General features: G+C 36.8%; 1 protein-coding gene across 3 annotated transcripts in view; it reads left to right on the forward strand.

The window, feature by feature from the left end:
* ABCB4 (ATP binding cassette subfamily B member 4) overlaps positions 1 to 16,536 on the forward strand; it is a 64,360-nt gene that overhangs the window by 10,697 nt on the left and 37,127 nt on the right. For all 3 annotated transcript variants that reach the window (XM_069462410.1, XM_069462411.1, XM_069462412.1), the window contains exons 5-12: positions 4,484 to 4,541; positions 5,735 to 5,926; positions 7,074 to 7,245; positions 8,273 to 8,397; positions 10,883 to 11,054; positions 13,978 to 14,091; positions 15,216 to 15,326; positions 15,542 to 15,667. In XM_069462410.1, the coding sequence (XP_069318511.1) occupies positions 4,484 to 4,541; positions 5,735 to 5,926; positions 7,074 to 7,245; positions 8,273 to 8,397; positions 10,883 to 11,054; positions 13,978 to 14,091; positions 15,216 to 15,326; positions 15,542 to 15,667 (1,070 nt within the window). The remainder of the gene's footprint in view (positions 1 to 4,483; positions 4,542 to 5,734; positions 5,927 to 7,073; positions 7,246 to 8,272; positions 8,398 to 10,882; positions 11,055 to 13,977; positions 14,092 to 15,215; positions 15,327 to 15,541; positions 15,668 to 16,536) is intronic.

The raw sequence follows: 16,536 nt of genomic DNA on the forward strand, positions 1-16,536 counted from the left end.
TAGTTGTGGGTTTTTTAAATTATTTTACTGGCACCAGAAAAATTCCACAGCTTTCTTATTTGGAGCACTTTGCTTTTTTTTTTTTATTTATTTACTTCTAATTGTGAAACCAAATGGTTTTGAAGTTGGACATGGCACACAGGTGCCACGCACTGTGCTCAGGGCCAAATTCAAGGTTTCTCTGGAGGACAGCACAAGCAAGTCACTTACAGACCTGTGATTGCTAGAGAGAGAAACTCACAACAGTTGCCAACTTGGTTTCGGTAACCTCCAAATTATAAACACTCCTATTTATGACCCTTGGTCATCTGTAGCCACATTTGTCATTAAGCCTAATGGCTGTCTTGGAGGATTTGGAATGGGAAGTAGCTCCAATGTTATGAATTTCCAATATTCACTCTTTGGTAGTTTGTAAAAATAATATTCTCAAACCTCTTTGGAGAAAAATGAAATCTTTAAAGGATATTCACGTTAAGTCCAGACTACTCACTAATATTTTCAGAATTGTAGAGTTTAGAAAAATCATGGGTGTTGGGGGCAGATAAAGTACTTAGCTGAGTTCCCAGGAGATGTTTATTTAGAGTCTATTCTTTAGGATTGTTGGATTATTGGACAGCTAGACTTAATGGGAGCCAAATGAAAAGAGAATGTTGGAAGAAAAAAAGGTTTAAATTACAAGAGGGTCTGACAATGACTTATTGTGAACAGAGCCCGTCCTTGTCAACAGAATAAAGCTACTCAGTGATAGAGTTGTTTCCTCACAATGATTCAGTTGTGCAGAAACTATGCACAAAAAATTCTGCATCCAAAACCTTAAGGACAGAGTCATAGAAAAAAGTTTTACTGTAGGGCATCAAGAACTTGATATCTTTATGCCAAGTCTATGTAACTGTAATAATCTAGAAAACTCTGGGGAAATTGCTGCACCCTGTATGTCCTTGCATTGTCTCATAGTTGATGGTGAAAAGGCATTTTTGAGACCTGAGTCACCTTAATTAACTGTTCATAGTGCCTAAAGTGCCTGAACAAACACCAGCTCTTTGTTTTGTGCTGAGCAGTTCTATACGATAAAGTAGTTCTAGGCAGAACCAAGAAAGGCAGACGTTGATTTACTCTGAGACTCAAATGTGACAATGAGGACAGTGTTTCCCCATCTGATCCTTAATGTATACACTTATTATTCAGACCCTTCCCTCATTAGCTGTGTGATGTTTCTTAACCTCTATACTCCTTACTCTGCTTATCTTTGAAAGGTAATCATAGATTTACTAATAGAATTAAATGAGATGATTGATGTAAAGTGTCTGGAACATAGTAAACGATCAATAAATACTGGGAAAAACTAACTGTGAGAACTTAGAAATGAAAGAACCAGTCTAAGATTGTGTTTCTTTATCTATAAAAAGGATAGATTATATGGGAGCTCTCTAAAATGAATAGGTAGCTTCAAGAGTTCAGCAGTTCCTTGTTAGAGGAGGTGTTCAGATGGACTGGAGTGGGAGTTTCTCCTTCTTGGCTTATTAGAATCACCTGGGGTGCTTTCAAAAACTGTGATGCTCTGGACTCAGCCAAGGGTTCTGGATGAATTGGGCCAGGGTGGAGTGTAGGCATCTGTATTTTTAAAGCTCCCCATGTGATTCTAAAGGGCAAACAGCATTGAAAATCACCAAACCAATTGACTACTTGGAGATCGTTTATGAGACTGACACAGAATAGATGGCATCTGACAAGACCAGGTGTAGGCCCTTTCCAGAGCTAGAATCCCATGACTGTTTGGGGAACACACCAACAGACATTTGACTCACCTTTGTCACAGCAAGCAGAAACCCTGAGTTTCCTGGGGGCTCAGGAACTCCTTGGGTCATTAAGCCAACACTTGATTCTCATTCTTGGCCTAGACTTAGAGAAAGGAACAGGTCAAACCTGAAATGCCCATAGATTCTTTTATTTCCTAGGGGAAGAGTCACTCTGAGTTATGATATCCTCATTGAGAGAATTGAAAAGTTTGAGGTAGATATTGGAGGAGAAAAAACATTTAAGATTTTACCCATTTTCCATGCTCAGGGAAATAAAAAACCACAATGATTTCTACAAATACCAGGATTTTAGAATAGCTTATCTGCCTCTAGTTCCAAACATAGTTCCGATTTGCCATATTTAAGACCTTAGGAAGGAAATGACCGCACAGAACTGAACTGATAAGAAGAGAAGATAGGGCATGACTCCTTGAGGGTCTAATAGCTGATAAAGGGCTAGATTAATAGTCAGAAACATGCCCGGGTGCTGTGGCTCATGCCTGTAATCCTAGCACTCTGGGAGGCTGAGGCAGAGGATTGCTTGAGCTCAGGAGCTCGAGACCAGCCTGAGCAAGAGTGAGACCCTGTCTCTACAAAAAATAGAAAAATTAGCTGGGTGTGGTGGCACTTGCCTGTAGTCCCAACTACTTGGGAGGCTGAAGCAGGAGGATCACTTGAGCCCAGGAGTTTGAGGTTGCAGTGAGCTATGATGACGCCACTGCACTCTACCCAGGGTGAAAGAGTGAGACTCTGTCTCAAAAAAAAAAATCAGAAACATTTCACTGTAAATATCAGTAGAAGTTATAATCCTGAGGGAACAATTATGCCACAATTGGGGCCACATACCTGGTAGTTGATTCTGACAGTAGTTCGAGTTTTAAATAAATTTCAACCTTATCTCCACTTTGGAAAAAGATAAGAAGGATATACACAGCACCCAGAAAACATGACCGCTGGGCTGTGTGCACATGATAAAGGAACACAGAGAGACCCAGTTCCTCTCCTAGGATCATGGGAAATGGGAAATACCTACCGTGGTGTGTTTTCTCAGCAATGCTACGGTGATATTTTATGCTGTTGTTTTGTGAATGCAGTAGATATAGGCTGTTTTTTATTTTTATTTTTTTATTTTGTATTCTTAAAAAAGTAAAAATAAGTCATTACCACATGAATCAATCAGTATAGTTTAGTGTTACGAGCACAGGCCAAACTGCCTGGGCTGACTTTCAGCTCTGCCACTTGCTAGCTGTGTAACTTTGGGTAATTTATTTCTCTGTGCCTCAGTTTCCTCTTCTGCAAATGAGGATTTGTAAAACAGTCTTACCTCGTAAGGGAATTAAGTGAATCAACATATCTAAGGTGTTCAGAACAATGCTTGGCATACAACAAATGCTTGATAAATGTTAGCTATTATTAAAACCTGAAAACCAGGAAAGGTACCTTGATATTTTTATCAAATTAGCTCAAATTAATAAACAACATATTTCCTTCCAATTAATACTGCCAGAATTCTGGTAAAAATATATAGAAGCAAGTATTGGTAAAGTGCTTTGAGCCACCAAGAAAAAAAATCCCTCTTAAATTTTGTGTTTTCTATGTTAACTATTTCCCTGCTCTGCCTGCTGTGTGCTTGTGGCTCCCCTGTCCCTTCATCGGCTCCTCTGTGCTGCCTTTTCCTAAGGCTGAGACTTGCTAAAGGCTGAGACTGCTAGGATGACGGAGACCCTGGGGGAGCTTATTTTCCCCCATCTGGGCCCTTGAAGACCTGTACCTAAACCCTTGGACTCTTTACTTGAGTAAAGTAAAAAGAGGGCACCTGAGTGTGAAAATAAAAAAGTGATTTTTAAATAGAACCTTAAAGCATCATCTTGCTTTCATGTATTTCAATTCTTAAAAATCTTTTATTGTTAACTGAAGAATGATGAGGTTTATAAATTTGGAAATGAGAGTTTTATTTCTCATAAAGGATTACAGCCTGCAGGCTGACCTTCTTGCAGGCCAAGAAGCATAGCCTATGGCTGGAAGCCAAAAGCAAGCACTTTCAGGGAATGGTAAAGAGAACAGGAATTTATGTTGAATGGGGTGGCCAAACGTATGTATTTATTAAGCTATAGGAGGAGTGATGAATATTTATGAAAGAAGAAATATGCACATGCATAATTGAGCTTCATACTCCTCCATGAGACCCATGTTCAAAAAATGGTGGTATTAGCTTGATCCAAGGATGGAGTTTTCAGCCCTCTGACGTTGAAAGGTAAAGCAGAGCTCACGAAAATCCTCACCACTCATCCTCCGCAGACTGGCCAGCACCACTCCCTGGTTGGTAGGCTGTTATCAGGAAGGAACGCTGGTCAGTTGTTGTGCCAAAACCACAAAAGGGAGATGCAGTCATGAGGTCGGTTGAAATCAGCAGTGGAGCAAGTCTTTCCAAAGGGCTGGTTTCTGTTTAACACTTAGAGGAGAAAGCCTAATGGTGGTTGAGGGGAGAAGGGATATAGTGAGTGGTGTCCAACTTTCTATCCCATCATGGCTGGGAACTCAGTGTTAAGGTTTCTTTGGGGTCCCCTTGGGCAAGATGGGGTCTGTTCAGTCAGTTGAGGGGCTTAAGATTTTATTTTTATTTCTCACTATTAATAGTTCAGTCTATGTAAAATGTTTTATTTTTGTTTTGTTTTGTTTTTATTTAGTGAATTTTTCATTGTTGCTGCTAAATCCAGGCAGAATTCTGGAAGAAGAAATGACTAGGTAATTGAGATATATATATATATACACACACACACACACACACACACATATGTATATATATATATATATTTATGATGTACTTTTTTAACGTTTCATTTGAAAATAATTTCAAACTACAGAGTTATAAGAATATACAAAGAGCACCTAAAGTCTTTACCCAGATTCACCTATTGTTATCATTTGTGTCCCTAAACCCCCAAGTTAAAATAAGGTGCATACATCATGGTCGTTTACTACAATGTGGTTCCTAAGGATATTTTCTTACATAACCACAGTATAGTTATCAACTTCAGCAAATTTAATTGATACTATACTTTTGTCTAATATACTATCTGTATTCCAGTTTTGTCAGCTGATCCAGTAATGCCATTTATAGCATTTCTCCCTCCTTTAGTCTTCTCAATAAAGTCTCAAAAGCCTATAACATAACGTTTGTATGTTTGCATATCAATTAATTGCTGATTATGATGAGTGCTATCTGTATGCAAAAGCAGGCCTGAAAGGCTTCTATCTGGAAACATTTCTTAAAATTAGATTAAAAATATATTTTTAAGTATTGAAGTATATTTATTATTTTTAAAGATACTAACTTTCTACTAATTTGGTTAAACATTCATTTCAAATTAGTTTGAATTCATGACATTTTATCGTATTTTTAAAAAATATTTCCAAATTCTGACAAATAGGAAGAAGTTTTTTTGTTCTTTGTATAAAGAATATGAAAAATATTTTAAAAGAATATGGAAAAACTTACACTAAGAACCATTTCACACGTTCAATTTGTTTATTCCTGTATTTGCAGTATGTGAATAGTAGTGAACTTTTCAGTACAATAAGATATGAAAAGCTAGGTTACAATTATCAAATAAGAGTTAAATTGTATCTACAAATTATCAATATTAGTTAAAAATGAATCATTAACATCTTTTTTTGAAGTTAACAACAAAAATTTATGTTTTCTTTGGCTAATATTAATAGTTCAAGTGAATACATAGATTTGCCGTCATGGAGCTTATCTTATAACTTAAGAAAAGGAAAAAATTTTAATGTGTGTAAATTAGAATTTGTTATAATGTCCTACACAGTCTTTGTGATCAGCTTAATAAACAGATCAATTCCCAATTCTAAAAATTTCTCCTGACAGAGATGAATAAAGCACAGTATTTAAAAGAACCTTTCCAATTGTTTTCCAGATATGCATATTACTACTCAGGATTAGGTGCTGGAGTTCTTGTTGCTGCCTATATACAAGTTTCATTTTGGACTTTGGCAGCTGGCCGACAGATTAGGAAAATTAGGCAAAAGTTTTTTCATGCTATTCTACGACAGGAAATAGGCTGGTTTGACGTCAATGACATCGCCGAACTCAATACGCGTCTAACAGAGTAAGTGTATTGTTAATGTCACCCTTTCAAAAAGAAATTAACCACTGTGAAAATTTGTCAAGGGAAGATTTTAAATGAAAGAAAAACTAGCTTAAGCATTTGATATATATTAGAAATAGATCATGTGACAGTCATTTCTAGCCATTTCTAGCAGCATCTACAGCCTATGCCACCATGTGTTTTCCATATCTGTTAGCTTGGCCCCCATTTATATAGTAGGTTCATTTGAGGACTGAGCTCACATCTTACACTTGTTTGTTTCTCATGGAGCTTACTACCATAGGGTCTGACAGGGGCTAGGCGCTCAGTAAAGATGGTGAATGAGTGAATAAATGATCGAACTAATTCACAAAGAGACTTGCTTTAGTAATTGTTGACTCTTCACTTATTTAACAAATACTCGAGGGCCCATTATGTGCTAAGCACCATTCTAGGTGTTTGTGATATACGAGTGAACAAAGCAAAGATCTCTGTCCTTTTGGTGCTTACATTCCAGTAGGGGGAGATAGATGATAAATTTTTTCTGACTAAGAGTGCTGGCAAGGGCATAGTAAGCAAATGATGTCAAAAAAGGAGGGAAGATCAAGGCATGTAGGGCCTCGTAAGCCTCAGTAAGGACTTCCGCTTTCACTGAGTGAAATGGCAGCCGTTAGAAGTTTTTGAGCAGAGGAATAACAGGGACCAGACTTTTATTTTCAAAGGATCACACACTGGCTGCTATGTTGAGAAGAGATAGGATTGAGAATAAGGACAAGGGTAGAAGCAAAGACATCTTACCTATTATTTCCCTATAATAGGAAATACGGTAATTCTTCCCTATTACTGTTCCCTATTACCATTGCAATGCTCTTCCGAACTCCTGCTTTTGAACAAATGGACTCAAAATGTTAATGCTTCTCTAATAGGATTGACTCATTTAATAGTATCAATTTTAATGATACTAACTTCTTAGAAGCATAACTAATCCTGAATTTCCTTTTTGTGTAGTATTTCAGTGGGGAAAATATTATTAAAGAGGCTAAGACTCTGAAAGCGGCTTACAGTAGTGTGAACAAGTTTTACTTATCTATGTGTTTGTTAGATGTCTGCTTCATCTTTTCAGCTGAAGACCTCCTGCCTGTAACCATTTAGGTGTGATCTTTTTTAGTGACATCTCCAAAATCAGTGAAGGAATTGGTGACAAGGTTGGAATGTTCTTTCAAGCAGTAGCCACGTTTTTTGCAGGATTTATAGTGGGGTTCATTAGAGGATGGAAACTCACCCTTGTGATAATGGCCATCAGCCCAATCCTGGGACTCTCTACAGCCGTTTGGGCAAAGGTATGCGAAACCTGGGCATTTTCCTGTGTGCTAACCCCCACATATAGTCATTTTTAATATACAGGAGTCTGGTACTTATACAGATCTGTGTTAAACATCAGTTGAAACCATATCCAGAAGCATGTTGTTAACATGGTGCTTTTAGTAAGGAAATTAATTTTTAACATGATTCATAATTTCACAGTTCTTACCTCAAATACAGGTGTTTGGCACTGCTCTTTTTCTTTGGGTAAATCTTTTTGGCATAGTATTAATAGTAGTTTAAATGGGTTATGTCCTTATGTAAGGAAACACAATTTTAAAATATATCATTCTCCCAAATATTACATGAACATACAATTTTTAAATTATTTGTATTATTTGTTTCTAATTGTTACCTGTGATAGTCGAGTGGCACTCTGCCAGTTTTGCCTGGCAATAAAATATAGAAAACCTGCTCTACTTCAGCCAACACTTCAAACTTGAGTAATTTTACTGGAAATTTTTGCTCATTCTGAGGTTGATGATTTACTTAGTGAACTACTTGTATCTCTTTTGTTTTGATTCTTCCTTTACTTTTCTCCTGAAACATCTTGTTTAGCTATCTTATTAGAATAGCTAAACAGAATGTGTATGAGTAGGTCTGGAAGTATTATTTTTATAGTAATTAATAGTTGTGACACAATAAAGGAAAAGATGGTAAATCCTTTCAAAGCAGTAAAGTTTTATTTTATCTTACCTTACAATTAACAGAGAAAAACATAGTAGATGTGGAACATTGCCAGAAATGCTATTGAGAGAATCATGCGTAGATTTCCTTCCCCCCCAACCATTCTTGGGGAGTCTGTCACCAAGGTGGATCAGATCTAGCCTTTGTAGGAGGTAAAAGCAGCCATTGGATCTAGTACACTGCTTGTCTTTTGCTGCCTGACTTTAACATTTGGTAAAGGATAAGGTTTGGAAAGAAAAAGTAGGTTAAAGCGTTGACCAGACTGTCTTTTAACTTTTCTCCCCATACAAAAGTCATTACTGTTTCTTTTCTGTCCAGATACTCTCGACATTTAGTGATAAAGAACTAGCTGCATATGCAAAAGCAGGTGCCGTGGCAGAAGAGGCTCTGGGGGCGATCAAGACCGTGATAGCTTTCGGGGGCCAGAACAAAGAGCTGGAAAGGTCAGGAAGGTTCTTTGTCCACTAGTGCAAAGAATGCACTTTTATATTTTGTTGCTCATTCTTCTGTGGTATGTGTTTATTACTTTCCCTTTCCTAATATTAACCCTTCCTCCCACAAAATAAAAGCACCCTTTACTGGTGGCTGCAATTTAATGTCAGGCTATATAAAGCAGGGATCTTAACCTTTTATGTTCCATGGACTCCTTTGGCCATCTGGTAACACAAATGGACTCCCGTTTTGGAATAATGTTTTTAAATGCATAGAACAAATAACGTAGGGTTACAAAGGAAACCAATTATATTAAAGAATAGTTGTCAACATAGTTTATTTTATTTTTTAGTCCTTTGATGACCATAAACTAGAATATAGAAGACAAAAACCTAAGGATATGTGGACCTCCCAGTGCTAGCCCAGGATTCTCTGCGGGGCCATGTAGGTCATCCATAGGATGAGGCAAGGCTTCCCGTCTTGGCCTCTGGCTTTTGGCCTCAATGGTCCAAGATAAGCCTGGCAAACTTACAAGCCTCTGATGCTGTAAGCTCTTCTGTATGGCCCTGTGCTTGAGACCCTGGGCAATTGCTTTAAAAAAAAATTTATTGAGGTATGATTGACATGGACATATGAAAAGCTGTGTACAGGTATCTAATGTGTACATCTCAATGAGTTTGGAGATAAGTATACACCCATGAAAAAAGCTATTCTGCTTTCTGTAAATATATTAATGAACATTTAATATTTTATTTAAATAGTAATACTCCCTAATATAGTTGAGATATGATTCCATGTGAAGTGTTTTCTTTGGCTGTTCTACGGAACTCCTGATACCCACAACTCTTTGAAATAAAAATTGCCTGGAAATTGTCCAGCATTAAAAACAAAGTTTCCCTAGTCCCCTCCATTTCATTTTCTACTTTTCTATTCCTTAATTCCTCTTCAAAGCCAACATGTTTCTGGTTCTCTAACCTCTTCCTTTTTTCTCTCTCACTGCTGCTTCCTGTACACAATAGTCCACACAGACCACACTAACCCTCAGTTGGACCTCAGGATGTCAGTGTAATCAGTGCCGCTCCATTAGCCCTGGTAAGCAAGCTGACTCAGTGAAGGTAATGACGACATGTCCACTGCTGTCACTGGAGCCTTGTGTCACATAGGGGCAGACGTAAATCTTCCTGCATTCGCCTTAAGGCCCAGCCACACAGGAGTAGCCACAGCGGTGGACGTGGCACTCTGGCTGTCTCCCCAGAGATGCGCTCTTCTACACGAACACGGCACCCGACCTGCAGGAGAGTACTCTGAAAAGCTGGGTGCTTTATGTAACTAAAGAGACAAACATTTTGGTGGCAGAATATATTTTTTAAAAATTAATGAATTCCCATATCATTTCGTTAAACTGTAAAAAAAGTAGTGGCGTTGGTTTTTTGGATACAAAGAGAAACACCCTAATTTGCATGATATTTCCCCCCCTAACGTCTCCTTATATATCTGCTGGATTTTTTTTCCCCCAATTTCAGGGAGCCCAAGTTAAATTTTGCACTCTCTTTGGGTAAAGCATGGAAAAGTAGATTTAATTTAATTTGAGGCAAAAAATATTGTAATTTAACAAAACCATTTTAGGCATATGTAACTATATCAAATTCAAGCAGCCAGTAATATGCATTTGAATTACTATTCAAAAATGTGACAGTAATAGAATGGGAAAAATTCAAGAAGAAATGAAAATCTAACACAAATACACTCATAATAATAGTAATAGGGATTACCAAGTTTGTACTGTACTAATTACTTTCTATAATTATCAACCTCACAGTTATCTTGCAAGGCAGGCATTATTAACTCCATTTTACAGATGATGAAAGTAAAATCTAGAAAAATTGGGTAAGAACCTCTATCTATTAAGGAGTGACCACTTTATAATCTTGTACTGGCTTAAAAGATGAAGGTCAGCCTGATTTTAAAAAAAGGAAAATCAAAGAGAGAAGCCCAGGTTTGTGTATAACGACAAGTAAAATTTCTATCCCTCATCTCATGGGTATGAGGGAAATTTTCCGTTCTTCAGAGAAGACACATGGACCTAAGTTAAGACTGTGTTTAAGAGGCCCAGTAGTGTTTACAATCAATTCTTGATTGGCTTGGTTTCTCTCCTTCCCTCTTAACCCTGACTTGTGATGCTGGCCATGAAGGTGTTGGGAAAGCTCTTTCATATCCCAGGGCTGAGATTTCAATTCTGGAACAGCCAAAGGAACATTGGTTGGCCTGGTAGGCACCAAAAGAGATGGGTCCAGGCCAGTAAAGGGAAGGCTTGGATGTGTTCTAATCTTGGCTGATCCTGAATTGGTTCAACTCCCAGAAAGCTGGGTCTTATGGTGGGTTTATTACACTGATGGCTTTGTTACTTAAACCTCCAACTATATAGGAGGTGAGCATTGGCTCAGATTATGTATTGTTATTCTTCATTATAACATTTCCCATCTTGTTTTCTGGTAGGTATCAGAAACATTTGGAAAATGCCAAAGAGATCGGAATTAAAAAAGCTATTTCAGCAAACATTTCCATGGGCATCGCCTTCCTGTTAATATATGCATCATATGCACTGGCCTTCTGGTATGGATCCACTCTAGTGATAGCAAAAGAATATACTATTGGAAATGCTATGACAGTAAGTAGTTTTCCAATATTTATGAGGATTCTGAAAAGATTATTTCTCCATCTACCTTCTCTTTTCTTTTATATCCCTCCTCTTTGAAGGATGAGCATAATTATTGGTTTTGGTCTTTTGGTGAATCTTTGCTCTGTCCTTTGGGCAGAGCTGGCATTCTAGAATATACAAAGCATAATTATTATGAGTGTGGAGAAGAAAGAAAGCATGTGGTTAGACCATTTGAGAAATATATACAACATATGAAAGGAACTAAGAATGGAATAAATTTATGAATGCACAAATATGAATTGAAGCCATCTTTATTCTGCTGTTGAGTTTCTTATATAATAAAGTAAACATTATTATTATAGATAGGTCACTGTACAAGAGAACATTAAATTTACATTACTTAAAACATCAGGGTGGGGCGCGGTGGCTCACGCCTGTAATCCTAGCACTCTGGGAAGCCAAGGCGGGAGGATTGCTTGAGCTCAGGAGTTCAAGACCAGCCTGAACAAGAGTGAGACCCTGTCTCTACTAAAAATAGAAAAATTAGCCAGGTGTGATGGCACACACCTCTAGTCCCAGCTACTTGGGAAGCTGAGGAGGATTGCTTGAGCCCAGGAGTTTGAGGTTGCTGTGAGCTAGGCTGATGCCATGGCACTCCAGCCCGAGTGACAGAGTGAGAGTCTGTCTCAAAAAACAAACAGACAAACAAACATCAGCTATCTGAAATACAGAAAGAGAAGTTGTGTTAGTTTGTTTTTCGTTTTCTCTCTCTCTCTTTCTCTCTCTCTTTTTTTTTTTTTTTTTTTTGTGAGACAGGGTCTCACTCTGTTGCTTGGGTTATAGCATGCAAGTAGCATCATCACAGCTCACTGCAACCTCAAACTCCTGGGCTCAAACGACCCACCTGCCTCAATCTCCTGAGTAGCAGAGACTACAGGTGCATGCTACTGTGCCTGGATAATTTTTCTGTTTTTTGTAAAGGTGGCAACTCGCTAATTTTGCTCAAGCTGGTCTTGAACTCCTAACCTCAAGCAAACCTTCAGCCTTGGCCTTCCAAAGCACTGGGATTATAGGAATGAGCCACTACACCTGGCTGTTTTTCTTTATCAAAATGAAAATAGCTTCATTTTTTTTTTTTTTTTTTTTTTAAGACTAGTCAAGTGCAGTAGTGAGGAGGGGGGAAAGTAGTAGAACAAGGAGTTCAATCTGTAACTGACTGTGAACAATCAAGTGAGATAACTCACTACTTTCGGACCAGCCTCATTTTTTGATAATAAAAGTAATATATACTAATTATACAAAGGATTAGAATACAGAATCTTTAAAATTAAATTACTTATAATCTAATAATTTATATACGATTGATGATAATTTTAGTGTTTATCTTCCAGATCATTTTCTATATATACACACATTTTTTTCTTTCAAAATGGGGATCATATTATGTATATCTTTTTGTAACCTTTTAAATAAACATATTATGTATACCTTTTTGTAACCTTTTTTATAAAGTAGCAATATTTTGTGATCATCTTTCCATGTCAGTGACAATCAGAAAAACATGTAACCATTTAAACAGAAATCTTTTAAAACCTGCACTTCCCAATCTTCCTAAACAGAGGATACTGAACATAATTTGGCTCTTTGATGATGACTTAGGGTCATTATGAAAATTAATGTTTTCAAAATGCTTTGTTTAGTGGTGTCTTCAGACTTCATTGAGGGGTTGAAGGCTGTTTGGCCAGATGAGCTTGCGTTACTGCTGAGTCTATTTTTTCTCACTTCTGTGTCCTCTCTGGCTGTCAGTTTGGAAGCGTTCCACCTATCTTCACTTGCTCATTTACTAGTGATGTTTTATGAAGGAGGGAGGTTGAATCCTGACTTTGCCATTCACCTTTTGTGATGACTTGGTCCTGTCTGGTGTTAGTTTCCTCTCTGGAGTATGTGGACAATGACACTGCCCTGCAGGGCTGAGAGTGCTGTTCCCCAGTGAAGGGATCCAAGCAAAGCCCTCTGCATAAAAGGGCAGGGTCTCTATTGCATTCGCTTTGTCACATCTATTTTGGTGGAGGTTTCTTTCTTTCCTACTGGTCCTTATCTGTACTGCAAATAGGGGATAGATGTTTGACTGATATTTGAGTTTTGGGTATGTGAAGTGTTACTATCTTTTGAGAAAAGCCAAACTATATGTAGGAGTTTTACCATGCTCAAAGAGAAAAGAATAATTTCTTTCACCTGTGTTTTTCTCAGTTAAGTTATGCTACTAATCTAGATTCCTGAAGCTATATTCTGGGCTTCTCTATATCAATTAATTTTCCTAGTGAAAAAAATATGAAGGGAAATGTGTTAAGTTTTGCGTGCTATACAACAGAATAATCATGTAAAGGAATTACTAACCAGTGCACATTGGAATGATTTAGTGTGTAATAATGTATGAACTGTTACTTTTTATGTTACAAATCTTATAAAATATATGTATATATGTAAAATGGCATTTTTAAGGAAAATTCCATGAGGCCAGAATCTACTGTGTTTCATATCAAACATTCTGTGTAATTCCATGCAAGAGTTAGAGGAAGCCATATAGGACAGAGCGATAATATTGATGGAAAGTGTTTCTCTGTGATGGCATTAGCTTCAGAGTCAACAAAATAAGTTTGAAAAATCTGTCTGACTGTGTACATTCAGGACAAGAGCAACAGTCTGGCAAACTAGACAACAAAAATTATTTTTGAGGTTGGAGAAACACATTTGGGGAATGAAATGCTGTATTAACCTTGTAAATTTTTCTCCTTTGCTAAAAAAAAATTTTTAAAGGATAAACCTAAACTCAATCCTTTGTGTAGTATGTTTGAAAAAAAAAAATAATATTGTAGATAAGAATGAATGCCAGAACGTGACTTGTAACTTTTCTTCTTGTGCTTTTGCTCAGGTCTTTTTTTCAATCCTAATAGGAGCTTTCAGTGTTGGTCAGGCTGCCCCGTGTATTGATGCTTTTGCCAATGCAAGAGGAGCAGCGTATGTGATCTTTGATATTATTGATAATGTAAGTCATGTATTTTTTTAATGCTGAAAAAGTCTTTGAGGCTTGGATAATTAAATCTGGCTTTACATTATATATTTTTGAATCAACTATATTGAGTAAATTGTACTGACTACAGTGAAATTTAATTATATGAAATTAACGATCTCCTCTTAGTAATGAATGAAACAAAATGCCTCTTATTAATATTTCTGTAAGTTTATCTTGAGATAATAAAACACTGATCTCATTTGGGGAAAGTACATCTGCACTAACATATTATTATTACAGGACAGAGCAAAGATGTTTCTCTTCCTAGTTTTTCTCTTTATCACTTTCATGTTGTAGCCAGATTGAGAATATTATGATTTCTACATAGGATAGGGTGGTAGATAAATTATTGGTGGGACCAAATTTGACAGTATGTTTTGCTGTAGGTTGGCCTTCCCCAAAATGATCACTGCATGTTTAATATGATTTTGAATCAACTATATTGAATAAATTGAACTGACTACAGTGAAAAAGAAAATAGTTTTGACATACCAAAGTATGTCACTGCATTTATACAGATAAAATGTAAAGTAGACAACTGAAATTTTATAATTTAATCTAAGCCACATCTCCTTTTTTATTGATCCAGGTCATGAAAAAAGTGCTCAGCTTCCAAATGTATTGAAAGTTTACATGGTTCCTAAATAATTTTGCTGTAATCATTCAATTAGTCTTCTCAACCCAATCCATTCCATTCATTATTTATTAATAAACTAGTTTACACTAAATGCTGAAATACCTGGCTATATCAATTATGTTATGTTTTTGTTATTGCAGTTGTATAAATATGCATATCTGACCATTTAGAAAATTTATGAGGATATGCCAAAAACTTAAAGTGAAGTATTGTGTGAGATGAAATAGAATATCTCTTAGGCACTTTTCAGGAAAAGCCTGTTATCTGAAAAGGAATATTTCCGTAAACAACACATACACATACACACATGTACACACATAGTCTTTACCTTGGGGTCTGTCTCACGTGAGGGAGATTGTGCCATTCTGGGTCCTGTTTTTGGAATTTGCTGAATCATATTCCTTAAAAATGTAATTGTTTGTCCTATGATGGAATAGTCATTAAATTTTGTTTTATTTAGAATCCTAAAATTGACAGTTTTTCAGAGAGAGGACACAAACCAGACAGCATCAAAGGGAATTTGGAGTTCAATGATGTTCATTTTTCTTATCCGTCTCGCCCTAATGTCAAGGTACTGTAAGTAATATTTACAGGAATTCCTAACTCCAGTTGATTGTTTAATTATCTCAAAGAATAAAGTCTCTATTATTTTGATATGGACATGCTTTTTCCTTTGGGGGTTATATTCCTTATTTGATACATTTTTTAAAATTTCAAATTGAATTGAGTTACTCTCCTTTTAGGGCTTTGCTGTGAAGTGTGTTCTTTTTCTCTTTTCCCTCACAGATCTTAAAGGGCCTCAACCTAACGGTGCAGAGTGGGCAGACGGTGGCCCTGGTTGGGAGCAGTGGCTGTGGGAAGAGCACAATGGTTCAGCTGATACAGAGGCTCTATGACCCTGATGAGGGTACGGTAAGTGGGAAGAACCAAGGTCTCCAACGTGGGGAGCTGGATACAAACTGGCCCTTTGAAATTGGTTTTTTTAGTAACAAATCTGCATGTGAATCCAATTTTTGTAAAGAGGCCAGGACTTGCAATGCATATGGATAATGCAGTCACAGCTTTGGGCTGATGTAACAAATGTATTCAATAAAAGCCTTAAAGGCCACAGAAGCTAGACAGCTCTCTTCTGTTCCAACTAAGCTTTTCATAACCCACTAAATTACTGGAAAACAGTCATCCAAACCACTGAGAGAATTACTTTCAAAGAGTTATTGGGTTTGGTCAAACGTATTCTGTATAGCAATTGTTGACAACAATTGTTGACAATCAGGATCACCAGATATTTTAAGATAGCAATTAAATTCATCAAAGACAGTTGAGTTTTCTTAAACTTTGGAATAGCTAAAGGGGAAAGTGGGATAGTCCCTTAAGAAACTTCTGGAAACATGGGGGACAATAATTGCATAGGGTGTATTTTTTTTACCATTTAAAAATTTTTTTATAAATTTGAACTTACAGAAAATTGCAAGCAGGGAACTCAAATATACTCTTCACCCAGATTTACTAATTGTTTATATTTTGGCCTACTTCCTTTATTATCTTTTCTTTCTCTGTGTTTGTGTGTGTGTATTATATATACACTTATACTTCAGAATGTATTTCCTAAGAAAGACATTCTCTTATATAACCACAAAACAATTATCAAAATCAGTAAATTTAACATTAATGCAATATTAGTCCACAGTCTGTATTCAGAATTTCCTCGGTTGTCCCAACTTGAGAGCACCAAGTTTACCTGATATTAAAATGTATTATAACACAACAGTTGTGAAAACAGA

This window comes from Eulemur rufifrons, chromosome 29, assembly GCF_041146395.1.
Source record: "Eulemur rufifrons isolate Redbay chromosome 29, OSU_ERuf_1, whole genome shotgun sequence".
NCBI classification, from domain to species: domain Eukaryota; kingdom Metazoa; phylum Chordata; class Mammalia; order Primates; family Lemuridae; genus Eulemur; species Eulemur rufifrons.